Source organism: Silurus aristotelis (genome assembly GCF_946808225.1).
Source record: "Silurus aristotelis genome assembly, chromosome: 8".
NCBI lineage: Eukaryota > Metazoa > Chordata > Actinopteri > Siluriformes > Siluridae > Silurus > Silurus aristotelis.
This window is the reverse complement of record NC_139581.1, coordinates 5,959,054-5,977,955: the sequence shown is the minus strand read 5'-3', so window position 1 is coordinate 5,977,955 and position 18,902 is coordinate 5,959,054. Positions and strand designations below refer to the sequence as shown.

General features: G+C 38.1%; 1 protein-coding gene across 1 annotated transcript in view; it reads right to left on the bottom strand.

Annotated features, from left to right (window-relative positions):
• The window catches only part of frem2b (FRAS1 related extracellular matrix 2b), a 138,743-nt gene that overhangs the window by 12,685 nt on the left and 107,156 nt on the right, over positions 1 to 18,902 (bottom strand). The window contains exons 8-15 of the mRNA XM_083547710.1: positions 17,922 to 18,131; positions 17,549 to 17,746; positions 14,901 to 15,065; positions 12,687 to 12,869; positions 8,137 to 8,267; positions 6,013 to 6,168; positions 3,205 to 3,508; positions 2,580 to 2,711 (exon numbers count right to left, since the gene is read on the bottom strand). Of these exons, the coding sequence (XP_083403836.1) occupies positions 2,580 to 2,711; positions 3,205 to 3,508; positions 6,013 to 6,168; positions 8,137 to 8,267; positions 12,687 to 12,869; positions 14,901 to 15,065; positions 17,549 to 17,746; positions 17,922 to 18,131 (1,479 nt within the window). The remainder of the gene's footprint in view (positions 1 to 2,579; positions 2,712 to 3,204; positions 3,509 to 6,012; positions 6,169 to 8,136; positions 8,268 to 12,686; positions 12,870 to 14,900; positions 15,066 to 17,548; positions 17,747 to 17,921; positions 18,132 to 18,902) is intronic.

Here is an 18,902-nt window from a genome sequence, read left to right as displayed (position 1 = left end):
ATTTGAACACCTGTCTATCAGCTAGAATTCTGACCCTCAAAGACCTGTTAGTCTGCCTTTAAAATGTCCACCCCCACTACATTTATTATCCTAAATTAGATGCACCTGTTTGAGGTCGTTAGCTGCATAAAGACACCTGTCCACCCCATACAATCAGTAAGAATCCAACTACTAACATGGCCAAGACCAAAGAGCTGTCCAAAGACACTAAAGACAGAATTGTACACCTCCACAAGGCTGGAAAGGGCTACGGGGAAATTGCCAAGCAGCTTGGTGAAAAAAGGTCCACTGTTGGAGCAATCATTCGAAAATGGAAGAAGCTAAACATGACTGTCAATCTCCCTCGGACTGGGGCTCCATGCAAGATCTCACCTCGTGGGGTCTCAATGATCCTAAGGAAGGTGAGAAATCAGCCCAGAACTACATGGGAGGAGCTGGTCGATGACCTAAAAAGAGCTGGGACCACCGTTTCCAAAGTTACTGTTGGTAATACACTAAGACGTCATGGTTTGAAATCATGCATGGCACGGAAGGTTCCCCTGCTTAAACCAGCACATGTCCAGGCACGTCTTAAGTTTGCCAATGACCATTTGGATGATCCAGAGGAGTCATAAGAGAAAGTCATGTGGTCAGATAAGACCAAATTATAACTTTTGGGTCATAATTTCACTAAACGTGTTTGGAGGAAGAAGAATGATGAGTACCATCCCAAGAACACCATCCCTACTGTGAAGCATGGGGGTGGTAGCATCATGCTTTGGGGGTGTTTTTCTGCACATGGGACAGGGCGACTGCACTGTATTAAGGAGAGGATGACCGGGGCCATGTATTGCGAGATTTTGAGGAACAACCTCCTTCCCTCAGTTAGAGCATTGAAGATGGGTCGAGGCTGGGTCTTCCAACATGACAATGACCCGAAGCACACAGCCAGGATAACCAAGGAGTGGCTCTGTAAGAAGCATCTCAAGGTCCTGGCGTGGCCTAGCCAGTCTCCAGACCTAAACCCAATAGAGAATCTTTGGAGGGAGCTCAAACTCCTTGTTTCTTAGTGACAGGCCAGAAACCTGACTGATCTAGAGAAGATCTGTGTGGAGGAGTGGGCCAAAATCCCTCCTGCAGTGTGTGCAAACCTGGTGAAAAACTACAGGAAACGTTTGACCTCTGTAATTGCAAACAAAGGCTGCTGTTCCAAATATTAACATTGACTTTCTCAGGTGTTCAAATACTTATTTGCAGCTGTATCATACAAATAAATAGTTAAAAAAATCATACATTTTGATTTCTGGATTTTTTTTTTTAGATTATGTCTCTCACAGTGGACATGCACCTACGATGACAATTTCAGACCCCTCCATGATTTCTAAGTGGGAGAACTTGCAAAATAGCAGGGTGTTCGAATACTTATTTTCCTCACTGTATATATATATATATATATATATATATATATATATATATATATATATATATATATATACACGAATCTTATGGTCATCATCCACATACTTTTGTGCATTTACAGAAGGTTATCTGAAAGGTTTACTGAAATCAGCACTTTCCTACAGTATCAGTTGCTTTTTAGTGTAAAACTGATGCGCACATTCTTTACTCTCCATTTTCAAGCGTTTTGCAGTTTATATTAAATGTGTAATTACAATTAACTGCAACAATAAAAATTAAAATAATGTGCACCAGCTACAATCCATACACTACATACAGCTAGAATGTAAGATTAAAAAAAAATAACTATTGCATATGTATTCATTATTTCCCTCTAACAGAAAATTCCAGCAGTGTTTTAATCTTTTGGTATGTCATTTTCACCAATCAATCGACCTCATTTTGTCGAAAAATATGTTAAAATCGATAAAGTGGCATGTCATACTTTCTACCCAATTATAGTTACTGTATCTTTTAATTGCTTTGGATCTCGCAATATGCTGTGACTTACAGTCCAATCTTACAGTTAATAGGATTTTTGCTTAATTGAGTCATCTTACTGAGGTATCATCTGTTTTGAAGACTTTACCCTGTCAGGAAAAATAAGGTACAGCTTTTCTTTTGACACTGATGACTCCTTCCAAAAATGCGAAATAACACATTTTCATTTAATCTATTTATTTGGAGTATTTGCACCCCTGGTGGTCTAGTGGTTAAGATGCAGCGCTCCCACGGCTGCGACCCGGGTTCGATTCCCGGTCAGGGAACCATCCCCAGCCACTCTTAGTGCCGGTCCCAAGCCCGGATAAATTGGGGAGGGTTGCATTAGGAAGGGCATCCAGCGTAAAACATGTGCCAAATCAAACGTGCGGAGGATCCGCTGTGGCGACCCCTAACGGGAGAAGCCGAAAAGAAAGAAATTTGGAGTATTTGCCACAGAATTTGTTACTATAGGAAAACATTGCAAATTCGAATGAGTGAGTAAAACTGGGTTTTTGGTCAAGCAGGGGTTTGCTATTGGTGTGTGGAGCCTGGAAAGGTGAGTAACAAGTAAGATTTGAATTCTAACCAGAATGATCAGAATATAGTGATCATTTTTCTGTAACAATCAGAATCGACTGTATTGAGTGGATTTTCCTTACCGTCTATGTGCGGCATGGTGACGGTGAGCTTAATAAGATTTGGATGATGTGGGTCGTCTGGCCCGGTGTAGCGCAGCTTGGCAGAGAAAGGCTCAGCTCCGACAGCGCCCATCACACGAGGTTGGCAGAGACCTTGCACAACAATCGGAAGACAATCAGCTTCCACTCAATCAACCGAAAGCACATACAGCTGTGCCAATGATTTAATTCAGCTTAATTGCTGAAATCGATTTGTTTATTGGCATATTAAAGAGCTCAAATACTGGATCTTTTGTCGAGAGCCACATCGATGGTCTAAGTGGTGTAACACACAAACAGTGGGATTTTTCTGGGCTGGATTCCCAGATACAGATTAAACCTAATCATAGACGGAAAGGATTCTACAGAAGAGAACCAATACCCACATTGTGAATAAAGGTTTCAGAAGCAACATTTTTACCATGGATTTACCTCGAACTGCATTCAAGGATAAAGGAATGTAGGATATTATATAAAAAATCTTAACCATTTTTATGAACTTCCAGTAAGAAAGCATTTCCAAAATTAAAAACCGCCAACACTACGATTTAGTTTTGATTCCTATTATGTTTTGTGTGTGTAATAAAGTTTATTATTATGCCCTCACCCTCCTCCACACTGATCGAGACGATGGCGCTGCTGAGCTCGAGCCCCTCGTCTCCATTTGAGTTCACGGCCCGGGCTGCGCACTGAACTCGCGAGCCCGCCTGGAAATACACCGAGTCCAGAGTGATGCGTTTGGACGAGGTAAAGAAGGTATTGAAGTCCACCTCCCTCATAGGACTGGTGACACCGTTGGGTCCTGCGGGGGCGCTGACGAGCCAGCGGTAACGCGTCAGCGTGTTGTTGATGTGCTCGCTTTTACAGATGAAGCTGGTACGCTCGAAGTCTGCGTACTTCGGATCGCAGGCCTGTGAAGATTCAACAAAATAGACAAGATGAGACGAGATACTTTTAGAATTTACAAAAGAGTAAAGTTTCTGGGGATGAAAGATAATTGAAAGGGAGATACTTTAATAGCGCGAGTGTCTAATGCCAAACTTATGGTCTGTCACGCTGGAAGGAAAAATAAAAACCCATAAAACTGCTGCTTTGTTGTCTGGAAGCAGATAATGAGCTGTAAATAGAAATAACGACTCTCACCGGGCTACACAATATACACTGTTGATTAGTCATTAGCGGATTGGATAGAATGGCAAAATGTCAAATATGACAAATTAGATTAGATTGGATTCTTCAGGTCGACATTTATCCAATATCGATCCTTAGAATATCAATGTAACTCCATTACCGTAAAAAAAAAAAAAGATGAAGAAAATGAAAGAAAGAACGCGAAAAATAAAGAGAGGACAAATCTAATGTAGGTTTTGACATGAAAATGGACTTTAGTAATCCGACAGAGGGATAAACAGGCCAGGAGAAACCAGAAATTAAATCGGGGCGAATAACGCGATAAAAAAGGAAACTGAGTGTGTCACTGCAATAACACCCACAATTATGCAGCTTTAACATAAAACTGTTTTTTTTTTTTTTTTATCTAATTTTGAAGTAGTGTAAAGAGGATTGTGACACATTGTGAAACAGATGATAGAATTGAGAATGAGAGGGATACTGATAATGTAGCAAGAGTCACGTTCAGTGTCAGAGTAATAGTGAGTTATACAGTAACCCAGATGATGGTAGTTGGAGTAATATATTGCAACTCAGATGACTGGGTAATGAGAGCGATATGGTATTTAGTAATTCAGATGTCGTTGAAGTGAGAATGATACAGAATTTAGTAACCCAGATGACGGGAAGTGAGAGTGAAACAGTATACAGTAATCCAGATGACGAGGTAGTGAGAGTGGTAAATATATAGTAACCCAGATGACGGGATGATGAGAGTGATACAGTATATAGTACTGTATCACCATAATCGTGGAGTGGTAGCTCTGGATAGAGGCTCAGTATTCCACGCTCTATCCCATTCTCTGGGATACTGATTGAAAAGTCGGGGGGTTCAAGCCCCGTTTGCCAAGCTGCCACTCTAGGGCCCTTGAGCAAGACCCTTAACCCTCTGTGCTCCAGGGGCGTCGTATCATGGCTGATCCTGCGCTCTGAACCCGGGTTTAAACAAACTGGGATATGTGAAAAAAACCATTTCACTGTGCTGTAATGTATATGAAATAAAGGCAATTCTACTACAATTCTACTAGTAACCCAGATGACAGGGTAGTGACAGTAATAAATAGTAGTAAGAGTGATGTATAGTAACCCAGATGACGGGGTAGTGAGAGTGATGTATAGTAACCCAGATGACGAGGTAGTGAGAGTGATGTATAGTAACCCAGATGACGAGGTAGTGAGAGTGAAGTATAGAAACCCAGATGACGGAGTAGTGAGAGTGATGTATAGTAACCCAGATGACGGAGTAGTGAGAGTGATGTATAGAAACCCAGATGACGGGGTAGTGGGAGTGATGTATAGTAACCCAGATGACTGGGTAGTGAGAGTGATGTATAGAAACCCAGATGACGGGGTAGTGAGAGTGATGTATAGAAACCCATATGACGGGGTCGTGAGAGTGATGTATAGTAAACCAGATGACGGGTAGTGAGAGTGATGTATAGTAACCCAGATGATGGGGTAGTGAGAGTGATGTATAGAAACCCAGATGACGGAGTAGTGAGAGTGATGTATAGAAACCCAGATGACGGAGTAGTGAGAGTGATGTATAGAAACCCAGATGACGGAGTAGTGAGAGTGATGTATAGTAACCCAGATGACGGAGTAGTGAGAGTGATGTATAGAAACCCAGATGACGGGGTAGTGAGAGTGACATACATTAAAGAGATGATGGGGTAGTGAGAGTGACATGCATTAAAGAGATGACAGAGTCGTGAGTGTTGTATATAGTAACCCAGATGACGGGGTAGTGAGAGTAAATGTATAGTAAACCAGATGACTGGGGTAGTGAGAGTGATGTATAGTAACCCAGATGATGGGGTAGTGAGAGTGACTATACATTAATGCAGATGACATGTTGGTGAGTGAGATGTACAGTTTTACAGTGTACGCCCAGTGACACAGACGACATGGTAAAGGTCATACAGGAAACCAGATGCTGAGGGTGATACAGTATGACAGCGTATGTAGTAAGACTGATGACAAGGTAGTATGAGTGACACACTGTGACAGATGACAGTTGTACAAGATTATACATAGATAACAAGGCAGACAAAATAATACTAACTGGCAGCTGTCATGAAATCAAGAGCGACGCCGTGACAAGGACGAGTGTGATACGAAATTACACTGATGAGCACACAGTAAGATCCGCACAAATGATGGGGTAGTGAAACGGATTTGCATTTACACAGAAACAGAATTCAATACACAGCAAAACACGTGTGGTGTAGAATTCAATACACACTGTGACACAGATGACCGGGTATCCAGCAGGTGGTCGGCTCTCTGAGGAACTGCCGAAGTCATCGTAATGCAGGAGCGATATGACCACTGGCAAAGACGGGAACGTCACATCTGCCATGCTGTTTCCTTCTTCGATGTAGATGATAGCTTTGATCATCTATAGAAGCGCAACAAGAGCTATTAAGCACAAAGTTCCTGACAAGTTTTCATTATTTTAAAACAGCAGCTCTGACCAATAGTTCAAGCTACACGATGTAGTAATGAGGTCAGTATTGTTTTTACAGCAACAACAGTATCTATTTTTTTATTAAGTAAAGAGAACATTTGTGCAATGCTTAAAGCTACAAGGTTACGTCGTTCTGATCAGGAAAGAGGGTTTTCATGGTTTCTCAGCTTATAGTAGGCAAAACAAGTAAGGCGTACTCCTGGTTTAACAGATTTCTAGATTGAAGTTTCTGCAACAACATTCAGAAGCATCAGAAGCAAACAACGGTGATCTACTTTTCCTCAAAAACAATGACTTTTATACAGTCACTTGCAGCAGCATCTTGTTTTTAATGCAACCTGATTAAATTTTTAAGTAAAAAAACATAATTGTGACTTACAGTATATTCATCTTATATACGAAAGGCAGTAGCTTTTTTGACAATGCAATTTTTGTATCCCTTTTTTTTATCCCATTCCCCCAATCACAAATTACTGCTCTAAGTGTTCTAAAACATATCCGGATTAGTTTTTAATAATTTTTATTTGTATTGCATTTTGGACAATAGACATTGTCTTGAAGCAGCTCAAAGAATGTACAAGTTTGTTCCTTATAATTGTAAGTTTGTCCCTAATGAGTGAGCCAGTGATGACTGTGGTAAGGAAAAAAACTCCCTGAGGAAAAATCTTGAGATGAACCAGACTCTCAGTGGCACCCAGAAGAAGTTTTCATTAAAGTCTATTTATTACAGCTTCATCTTTGTTAATGTGTGCAGTGATGAGTGATTAAATGCAACCTGTGTTTCTAAACCATTATAGTAGACTGTTGATATTGATTACAGTCAAAGTTCTTGAGTTGCTCAGTAATTTCATGGATCTTTCGGCTGTTGATGTAGAACAGTTTTCTCCAATTGAATGGAAATTTAGGAAGTATGTGGGGAGCTATTTTATGAGTTGCTCAGTAGCTCCTGGTTCCATAGCGTCAACTGACCGGATAAGACTGTAGAAAGAACATTACTCATAATGATACATTCTGGTGCTCATGTTAGTTCTCTATTGTTCTGTATTGTTTTAAGATTTATAATCAAACTCTTGATATCACCCAAATAAAGATGGGTGTTCCTGAGTCTGGTTTCTCTCAAGGTTTCTTCCTCATGTCAGTTAGGGGAGTTTTTCCTTCCCACAGTCGCCATGGCTGCTCATCAGGGGTAAATACACATCATTTTCTTAAATTCTTAAATTCTGTAAAGCTACTTTAAGACAATGTGATAAGCGCAATAGAAATAAACTTGACTTGACTGCTGTAACCAACCGAACTGAAACGGTTAGCTCGCAGAATTCGCTGCCATTGATGAGTATTTGTAATTCCACCCATCTCTGCTGATGATATATTGATATAAATATATCGTATATGAATGAGATGTTTGCTAATGCTGAATATTTTTCCGAATGTTATTCCAGGTACAAAAATAGCGTTAATCCGGGAGCATTCCTCACTAGGCAAAATCACAATACACTGTTTATTGCAGATGTTCAACAGCATTGAAAAGCATTAAAGCTGATACAAAGGCATTGTATGTTATTTTTTAATCAATAAAATGTGTTGGCAGCTTGCTGTGGTTGAAAAGCCATAAAAAAACCTCAGGATGCAGAATGTGCAATGATAAAATAATAATAATAATAATACAAAATAATAAATCCACTATCAAGGTAAATACTTTACATATTAGATGTCTAATATAAAATATCAAAATAGGGTTAATATTTGCACTGCATCTGGTCAGTTTTTTGAGTAGGAGACCAAGAAATTTCTCGTTTTTCTTTATCTATTTATGTGCAGAAGATCTTGTGCTTCCAAGCTTTAAATGACATTCCTTAACCGAAAATCAAGTGCAGATTGTGTCAAATGTTCACTGAGCACCTGAATCTCAGCCACCATGTTCTCATCTGGTTTCAGGTGGACCGTGAACGCTTCTCTCATTTCGCGCACGCCGTCGTACAGGATCTCGACTTCCACGGTGTGCTCGGTTTCTCCTTCCTCGAATTTGACATCTGGGCAAAATGAGATGTGTGAATTGGAAATCAGTCATGCAAAATACGCACCTTAATGTGAACTCTGGTACCCGTGAGATTTTTTTTTACGTTCCGATGCCGCGCCATCCGTAACGGCTACGCGCTGCTGTCAACATTACCTTTTAAATAATTCAGTGTTACTTTGAATTATGCAAACCGACAAGAGTTCTCTGCGAATCTACAAATAATATAGAGGGAAGAGTTTAGGAAAGGGATGTCGCAACACACTGTTTTATTCCCCAGACAGATTACACTTGGTTATTTAAATCCTTATTCACCATACCCTATCTATGTGAAGTCTATATCTCTCATATACATCTACATTAAATGGTTGCCTTCTGTTACTATCTACAGATATATACACTATAAGGATAAATGTATTGGAACACCAATACAAGAATGACTTTTTCAGCCTTACTGTATGTGGTTCTTCTCCAAAAATGTTCTTCACGTATCCTAGTGATGTTAGGATCTGGAACAGCTATGATACAGCACCCCTGGAGCAAAGATTGTTAAGGGCCTTGCTCAAGGGCCCAAAAGCCCGACCTTCTGATCAGTAATCCAGAGCCTTAACCAATGAGCTACTATGTTACCAGAGTAAAGGCATATACTTGTATAGGATGTATACCACCCCACCCCCTCCCCGCATTTAATCTTAACCCTATTGAATAGCTTTGGGAATAGCTTAACCCTATTGAATGTATATCCTGACTGCACCCCAGGAGTCCTCACCTCATCTACATCAGTACCTGACTTTACTAATGTCCTTATGGCTGAAAGAACACAAAACTCCACATCACTCTCAAACGTCTAGAGGAACATCTTCGTAGAAGAGTGGAGGTTATTATAACAGCAAATAAGGACTCGTGTACAAGTGCCTTTCAGAACCATGTAAGAACCTGGACATCTCCTATGTTGAGAATTAGAAGTGGCATTTCACTGTCCCTCAAACCCCTGGTATTAAAGGGGGTGCAGGAAAAAAATAAAAATAATAATAAAACACAACACTTTTTTTTTTTGCTTGTACAATACACACTTCTCTTTCAATTTACCTGTAAATATTATGTTATTACCCCTTTATTACTTTCTCATGCTGTCACTTAAGTCAAAGAAAGAAAGAAATGGAAGAAAAAAAGAAAGAAAGAAAGAAAGAAAGAAAGAAAGAAAGAAAGAAAGAAAGAAAGAAAGAAAGAAAGAAAGAAAGAAAGAAAGAAAGAAAGAAAGAAAGAAAAGGGAAAATGGAGAAAAAAATAAAAGAGAAAAAGGGAAAGAAAAATAATAAAATGTATTAATGAAACCAGAGGGGGAAAATAAAAGAATTGGAAGAAAGATAAATTAAAAAAGAAAAAAGGAAAAAGAAAGAGTAGGATGGAGAAGTAATAAAAGGGGAAAAAATAAGAAATGGGAGAAAAAGAAGAAAGAAAGAAAGAAAAAAAGAAAGAAAGAAAAAGAAAGAAAGAAAGAAAGAAAGAAAGAAAGAAAAAAAGAAAGAAAGGGGAAAGAAGGAAAATTGAGGGGGGGTGAAAGAAAGAAGAAAATGGGTAAAAAAAAAAAGGAAAATTGGAAAAGAAAGAACAAAAGAAAAATAGACAACACAACACAAATCTCCTGACCACACTCCAAAATGTTGTGGGACATGTTAACAGAAGAGTAAATATTTGTATAACAGCAAATTGGGACTTAAATATAACTGCACCTTTTAGAACCTTTAAATGTCCCTCAAAGCCCCAGTGTTACAGGTGAAGAACAAGAAAAAAAACCCTTTTCTTTTAATTCTCACTTCTATTCTGAAACAATACACACTTCTCTTCCAATTTACCTTCAAATATTATTTTTGTCATTACCGCTTTTTTTTTTCATGCCGTCACTTCATTCATCACACCTGTAGGGATAAAAATGAAAAGTGGAAGAAAGGCGGGGTAGACAGACAGAGCGAAAGAGATAGAAACAGGCAGACAGACGAAAACATGCCTCCCTCAGGAAGAAAGGGTGTGTCTCCACTGTAACAAAAATAAAAAACCCACACCTGACAGAACCGCACCTCCTTACAGAGTATACGGCACACACGCACACACACACACACACACACACACACACACACACACACACACACACACACACACACACACACACACACACACACTACAACCCATCTAACAGTGAAAAACACCCCATCCTACTAGGAGCAGATAAAGACTGCATACTCACAGCACATGTCCTGACAAACACATCCTAACATCCTCGCCGCATGTTTTATATAAGTATATTGTTCTTAATTGCACAATTTCTTGTTTATTTTATTCTTCTTTCGGTTTTTCCCATTAGGGGTCGCCACAGTGGGGCCGCCATACCCCTCTACATCTGCCTCTTTCAACCCAATTACCTGCATGTCTTCCTCACCACATCCATAGCCTTCCTCTTTTCCTCCTCCCTGGTGGTTCCATCCTCAGCATTCTTCTAACGATGTCCTATTCTCTGCACATGTCCAAACCATCTCAATCTCGCCTCTCTCACCTTGTCTCCAAAAAGTCCTACATGCACTGTCTCTCTTATAAACTCATTTCTAATCCTGTCCATCCTCATCACTCCCAACGAAAACCTCAACATCTTCAGCTCTGCTACCTCCAGCTCCGCCTCCTGTCTTTTACTCAATGCCACTGTCTCTAATCCATACAACATCGCAGGTCTCACCACAGTCCTATAAACTTTCCCTTTCACTCTCACAGATACTCTTCTATTACAAATCACTCCTGCTATCACTCTTCTCCACCCACTCCACCCTGCCTGCACTCTTTTCTTTACTTCTCTAACACACTCTCCATTACTTTGCACTGTTGACCCCAGGTACCTGAACTCCTTCGAATTCTCCACCTCATCTCCCAGCAACTGCACCACTCCACTGCCCTCCCTCTCATTCACACACATGCACTCTGTCTTACTCCTACTGACCTACATTCCCCTTCTCTCCAGTGTGTACCTCCACCTCTCCAGGCTCTTCTCAACCTGCTCACTACTCTAACCACAAATCATAATATCATCTGCAAACATCCTAGTCCATGAAGACTCCTGTCTGACCTCCAGGAAAGGGCTTAAAGCCGATCCTTGATGCAGTCCAACGTCCACCTTGAACCAGTCTGTCGTTGCTACTGCACACTTCACTGCTGTCACACTGTTGTCATACATGTCCTGCACCACCCTCACATACTTCTCTGCTACACATGACTTCCTTATACAATACCCATTTTTTTATTATTATTATTTAATAAATATAATATTTAATATATAAAAATGTATCCCTTATATTTATTAGATTTTTACTGCCCAATCAGACAAATATTTTTAGTCATGTCAAACTGATGACTGTGTGTGTGAAAGAGAGAAAAAAGAGAGAAAGAAAGAAAGAAAGAAAGAAAGAAAGAAAGAAAGAAAGAAAGAAAGAAAGTAAGAAAGAAGGAAAAAAGAGCAGAAAGAAAGAAAGAAAGAAAGAAAGAAAGAAAGAAAGAAAGAAAGAAAGAAAGAAAGAAAAAAAGAAAGAAAGAAAGAAAAGGAAAAAAAACAGTCAGAAAGAAAAGGAAAAAAGAACAGAGAGAAAGAAAGGAAGAAAGAAGAACCGAAAGACAGAAAGAAGAGAAAGAAAGAAAGAAAGAAAGAAAGAAAGAAAGAAAGAAAGAAAGAAAGAAAGAAAGAAAGAAAGAAAGAAAGAACAAAGAAAGAAAGAAAGAGGAAAGGAAAGGTGAAAAGAAAGAAAACAGAAGAGAGAACAAAAAGGGAAAACAATAAAGAACAAACAAAAAAACAAAAAAAAAAGGAAAGAGCAAAGAAAAAGAGGAAAAAGGGGGAAAAGAAATAAAGAGGATAATGGGGAATGAAAGAAAAAAGATTGAAAGGGAAGAAAAAAATTTAATAAGAGGAAGTAACACCAAATAGACATATGGAGGGTCAAAAAGACAGACACAGAAAGAGAGGACCCTGAAAGAAAAATGAAAAAGAGACAGACGAGACAAAGACTGACCTCTTATAAAAATAAATAAATAATAATAATAAAAAAAAATAGGTACATGTGCTCTTGCATGTAATTACAATAACTGCAGATCAGCTTAAAAAACAGAAACGCTTTTTTCCATACACACTGATCAGTTCAGTTACAGAATTTCTCCCTGACTACAGTGGCTCACGTAAATGTCACGTGAAATACCAGCACAAGAAGTATAGAAAAAAAAAACAACTTTCATCCTGACATCATTTATCAATAAAAAACACTTCACTTTCTTCTCAGACGTCTTTTTCTCAAAGTGTGTGTGTCTCCAGCTTCAGGTTCAAACTGTAAAAGCTTAAAATGCACTTGAACCTTCATGTATAATCCATGAGCTGCGTGTATGCGTGTTGGCGTTCTCTCACCCTGAGATACCGGGTGATAATCCTCTCCGGATGTCGCCGAGCCGTCTTTAGTGTGCACTCGTACCACCGACACTTTGGAGGTGTCTCCCAGTCGCACCACTGGCACCCTCACCACCGAAACGTGCCCGGGCTCGCTGGGTTCGCTCACGCTGATCTTAGTAACCCCGAACTTAATGATGGCCTCTGTGAAGATAAGAGTAGATAGGATTTGCATGTCAAATGCTCATTTCGAACACTACCTGATTAAGCTTAGACTTATCGAATATCTCACGTACGCCGCAGCTTCTCGAAAGTCCTTAAGGCCAAAATCCAACACGATTCGATGCTGAAAGAGATGAAGGATCTCTTCTTGCTCTGTGTAGCCCCGGTGTGTTTTTTTACGTTGAATATTTCATATACAAATTTAAAAGATGGAATGCATTGCTTTACACTGGAGACTCCTTTAATAAAATAACACTCCCCTTTTTTCCCCACTTTTAAAAAAATATCTTTATAATTTGTGTACGATGTAGAGTTTACATGGTGAATTAGCGCTTAAATTTGAGCTGGAACTCAACCTATTGTCAATGCAGAATCGATCAATAACTTCTGAGGAAAATCCAAAATTTCAAAACAATAAGGAATAATACATAAAATATATCATCAGAAGTTTTATAGCTTTATAGGATGCTAGTAATAGAGCTTAGATGAAATCCAACATTGGGATTCGAAAAGCGTTTTCAGCTAAACCGCAGCTCACATTCACCCACAGGCTCGCGCTCTGTTCGCCTTCAACCGGCTCTTTAATATCGTCAGCAAACAACAGAGTTCATACCTACGAGCTCTTTCAGAGTGTGTCTGAAAGTAGAAACTTCTGGAAAGCTAACCGAGGTGAAGGGGAGTCTGGGTGAGTTCACAGAGCTGTACTTGATAATTAAAACTGTCAGAACTCAATTGCTGCACTCGAGTTGATCGCTGACACGGTAAACGTTCGAAAGCGAGGACGATAGAAATCCGCATAGTGATGATAAACCATTAATTATTAGTGAATGTACAGCTGCATGAAAGACTTTTTTTTTTTCCTCACACCGTCTTTTCTCTTTGAGACTGAAAGCTGCAAAGTTAAGACAAAATCCATACTAGAGAGATTAGGACTCGAGCTGCGCTATAATAACGCTCAAGCCGTCATTAATATGTCACGAATATATCGGATTTTTTCCAGCGCAGTGTGATCAGACACACAAAATCATTAGCATATCAATTAGCACAGACCACATTTATTTACTCTATTGATCTATTAATAATGGAAAGTCTTAGTGTCCACACTTATCAGTTCAAAACTAAACAAAAAGGAGCAAAAGAGCCAAATTGTCCATGCCTAAGGGAAGACGACAGACTGGTATTAATCAAGAAGTCCAATACTAATAAAAACGTCTGAGGTAACGCCAGATACCCGCGGGGATTTCAATTAGAAAGCGTTTGATAAACAGCATGCCTTATACTAAATACCAGATTTGAAATCCTTTTCTTGATTAGTTTTTCAGTGCAATTTAATTGACAGGGTGGAACCTTCAGCCTTCAGGAACCTATTAATTAAAACTGGGTAGCACTATTTCTCTTATCCGCTGAAATTGCCAATCATACTGTAAATGCTCAAGAACCTCACATACAAGTCTATAGGGAGGAGAAAACTATGAAGCCGTAAGTGAATTTCAAAACCAAACCAACTGCTGATGTGCAGTGGAAAGAAACTAATTTGGCCAGTCGGACAACACAAATATTTAATAAGCTACTAAATAATAAAAAATGCCCAGACACTGAACAACGGCTAAAAGTTGCCTGTCAAATAAATGAGTCAGAAACATGATCTAAATCCTAAAAAAAAATGCTGAGAACCCTACATCCTTATATCACCATGCCTTGAGGTTAAACATAATATAGGAACATGCAGTGGATAAACAGATGAGGTTAGGACTTGGATCACTCTACAAAGGGTATCTTGGTAGATCTGGAATATAAAAATAACCCTATGTTTTCAGTAGACTTATGTATATATGATACCATACATCCTACAGTATCTTATCAACACCACAACATACACAAAATACCTTTTAATTATTATTAGTAGTCGTAGTATCACTATACGTCCAGCAGCCAGGTGTTTAACCACTACATATGTTTTTTTAAAAGCACGCATTTCAAGCACCATGTTTTGGTTAAGAGATCTTTGCTTACTGTCAGCATCGTCCTTAATCTTGATGAGCGCCTCATTTTGAACTCCTATAGACGCCCCGAACGGAGAGTCGCTTTTAGGGCTCCCGAGGAGCAGTCGGAGCTCCTCCACCTCTTCGTGCTCCATGTCGTTGACTAGAATGAGAGTACAAGGCTTCTGCACTTCCCCTACACACAAATAACACACAGACAGAAAGTCAAAGACAGAAAGAAAGAAAGACTAGTTGAATAGAATGAGAGTACAAGGCTTCCCCACTTCCCCCACACACAAATAACAGACAAAAAGTCAAAGAAAGAAAGAAAGAAAGAAAGAAAGAAAGAAAGAAAGAAAGAAAGAAAGAGGAGAAAGACTAGTTGAATAGAATGAGAGTACAAGGCTTCCCCACTTCCCCTACACACAAATAACAGACAAAAAGTCGAAGAAAGAAAGAAAGAAAGAAAGAAAGAAAGAAAGAAAGAAAGAAAGAAAGAAAGAAAGAAAGAAAGAAAGAAAGAAAGAAAGAAGGAAAAAAGGAAAGAAAGAATTTATGAAAGAAAGAAAGAAAGAAAGAAAGAAAGAAAGAAAGAAAGAAAGAAAGAAAGAAAGAAAGAAAGAAAGAAAGAAAGAAAAGGGAAAATGGAGAAAAAAATAAAAGAGAAAAAGGGAAAGAAAAATAATAAAATGTATTAATGAAACCAGAGGGGGAAAATAAAAGAATTGGAAGAAAGATCAATTAAAAAAGAAAAAAAGGAAAAAGAAAGAGTAGGATGGAGAAGTAATAAAAGGGGAAAAAATAAGAAATGGGAGAAAAAGAAGAAAGAAAGAAAGAAAAAAAGAAAGAAAGAAAAAGAAAGAAAGAAAGAAAGAAAGAAAAAAAGAAAGAAAGGGGAAAGAAGGAAAATTGAGGGGGGGTGAAAGAAAGAAGAAAATGGGTAAAAAAAAAGGAAAATTGGAAAAGAAAGAACAAAAGAAAAATAGACAACACAACACAAATCTCCTGACCACACTCCAAAATGTTGTGGGACATGTTAACAGAAGAGTAAATATTTGTATAACAGCAAATTGGGAAAACAGCAAAGAAAGAAAGAAAGAAAGAAAGAAAGAAAGAAAGAAAGAAAGAAAGAAAGAAAGAAAGAAAGAAAGAAAGAAAGAAAGAAAGAAAGAAAGAAAGAAAGAAAGAAAGAAAGAAAGAAAGAAAGAAAGAAAGAAAAAAGGAAAGAAAGAATTTATGAAAGAAAGAAAGAAAGAAAGAAAGAAAGAAAGAAAGAAAGAAAGAAAGAAAGAAAGAAAGAAAGAAAGAATTTATGAAAGAAAGAAAGAAAGAAAGAAAGAAAGAAAGAAAGAAAGAAAGAAAGAAAGAAAGAAAGAAAGAAAGAAAGAAAGAAAGAAAGAAAGAAAGAAAGAAAGAAAGAAATGGGAAAACAAAAAGGGAGAAAAATAAAAAAAATGGGAAAAAGAAAGTCGAAGAAAGAAAGAAAGAAAGAAAGAAAGAAAGAAAGAAAGAAAGAAAGAAAGAAAGAAAAGACTAGACTAGATTAGTAGACTAGAATGAGAATACAGGGCTTCATGCTGGGAAAACATGGGATCAAAATCTAAGATCAAAATCAATATTGATTACAATCATTATTATTGATAAAAAAAATCAACTAATTATTTAAGTGATTCTGAACAGAACATGAACATCTCATATTACAGCTTTTATTTGGAGTTTTATTAATTTAATTAATTTTACTTACACATGTATATTTTAATGAGATAAAACCCCTAAAAATTCCCCCAAGACACTAATTCAGTCACACAAATATGAAATAATATACAGAATAAAAACATTAAATAAAAAAAATACCCAGACACTAAACAACTAAAAGTGGCCAGTCAGAGAAATAAGAGTCAGAAGAATTTTAAATAAATTACTATCAATAAATTAGTCAACAATGTTAAACAAAAAATTTAACACAGCCAGAAGATTTTTCCAGGTGTTTTGTATTCACTCAGCATTTATAGTATGTAAAAGAAAAAAGAAAAGAGAGAGATCCGAATTACATCGGGCAGACATTAGCACCTAAGCTTGACCAAAAGGAATAAACCAAACAATGGTGCTATTAAATAACAGAGAGGAGTAAATCCAGGCATGGATCAGGGTACGGCCCCCTCGGATTTGTTTCAGTTGTAAATAATATAGACGGTATCTTTTGGAAAAAAAAAAAGGTACAAATATGCAGAAATGAGCAGTATTAATGAGATCAATTAGAAAATAGCAGGAGTGATTAGTATTAATGACATATTTAGAGCTACGTCCTGCCTATTTCACAAGATTTCACTTTTTTTGGTATCCACATTGCCTAATTTGCTGATCTAACTGTTTGCCGTGAACCAGGAACTACGCTATGTATAATATCAACTATACAAAATTAAAAAAAAATAGCCCAGACTGTAGATTTATGCAGTTCTGACATTTGTATAATAGTTATGATATTAATGGAAGTTTCAGTTTTATAATTAAAACTTCCGGATTCTAATTGTACATAACGATATAAAAAATTAAAAGGTTTAATAAAAGAAGAAAAAAAAAAACCTGTCCCCGTTTAAAAACAAAAAACTACTGTATATGCGTGTGTGAATTGACTGAAAAGCTGGTTAATCATTATCTCAAGGAGATACGTGTAGTGACCTGGTAAGAAGGTGATGGTTGACGCGTCCGTGTTGGGTCTCTCATTGAAGTCCATCATAACCTGAGCGGAACCCTGCCGGCTGTAGCAGCGCACACTGGACCTGTATCTCAGATCTCCACTGCGGTAAATGATGGCCGTGATCTGTCCATCATTCTCATTACCCGTGTACTTGGCATCACTGAACTGCACCTTGGGCACTGCACACGCAAAACAGATACGTCAGCATTTTTGTTTGAATAAATTTACATGGAATATTGAGACTGAATTACGGCTAATTGCTTTCTCCGCTCATTAATTAGCAGGAGTGCTTTCGTTTGGTGTCGGAGTCTTAAAGACAGATCTCTCAATTGTGTCTACCCGGAGAACACTTACAGTCTGACACGGAGTCGTTGATGAACACTGTGGATTTACTCGGTTCTCCCAGAATGCCGTTCATAGGCATGCGGAGGACCAGCTCGAACTTCTCAGGCCCTTCAAGCACCGGCTGGCCCAGGTCATCCAGAATGGTGACGCGGATCGTCTGCATGGTGATGCCTGGAGCAAAGTCTAGGTTCTTACTGATCCCTACGTAATCCTCCCCCGCTGCAGGAGACATAACGATATTGTGGAATATAAGCAGTTATTCCATCAGTTATTCCATAAGCAAAATGATCAGATAACCAAAATAAGGGGAAAATCTCCACACTTTTGCTCTTGTGAAGAAACTCTTGTTAATTTTGAAAGTGAATATGCATGACTCCTGCTGGCTTGCATTTTTATTAATTTTTTTACAGGATGAGCATCATTTAATTCTCAGTCTCAGATTATTAGTGACTTATTTACCAGTAGATAAATCTGATAAATGATTCTAACAACCAGCATCTTTGTTTAATGCTCAGGTTCACGTATACTTTTTGGGTAAAATGTCTAATATTTGCATATGACTCATTAAAAGTTTCATGTAACACTGAAAATGAATAGAACTACTACTACTATTATTACTACTACTTCAAAAACTTTCCTTGGCATTGTTAGTTCCAGTAATTGATTAATGAACCAAAAGAACTCAAACAATCGATCCAGGAGCAGTCAGAACTAATGCAAATATAAGAGAAGTATTTTTTATTTACTTAATGGTGCCAAAAAGCAATTTCCTTTGAAAGAACTTTGCATAGCACCCTGGTGTGAACAGAACCACCTTTTATTTCACTTTCCAAAGATAGGGACCATGTACAGTCATGTTTTATGTAGGTTATTTAAAAAAATTTTAATCTTAATATATAATCTGTTTTATTATGATTATCTTTACTAAATCGACTTTTTCATGGATAGATGAATAGTTTGCTTAATAGAGTTTGTTATATGAAAAGATGG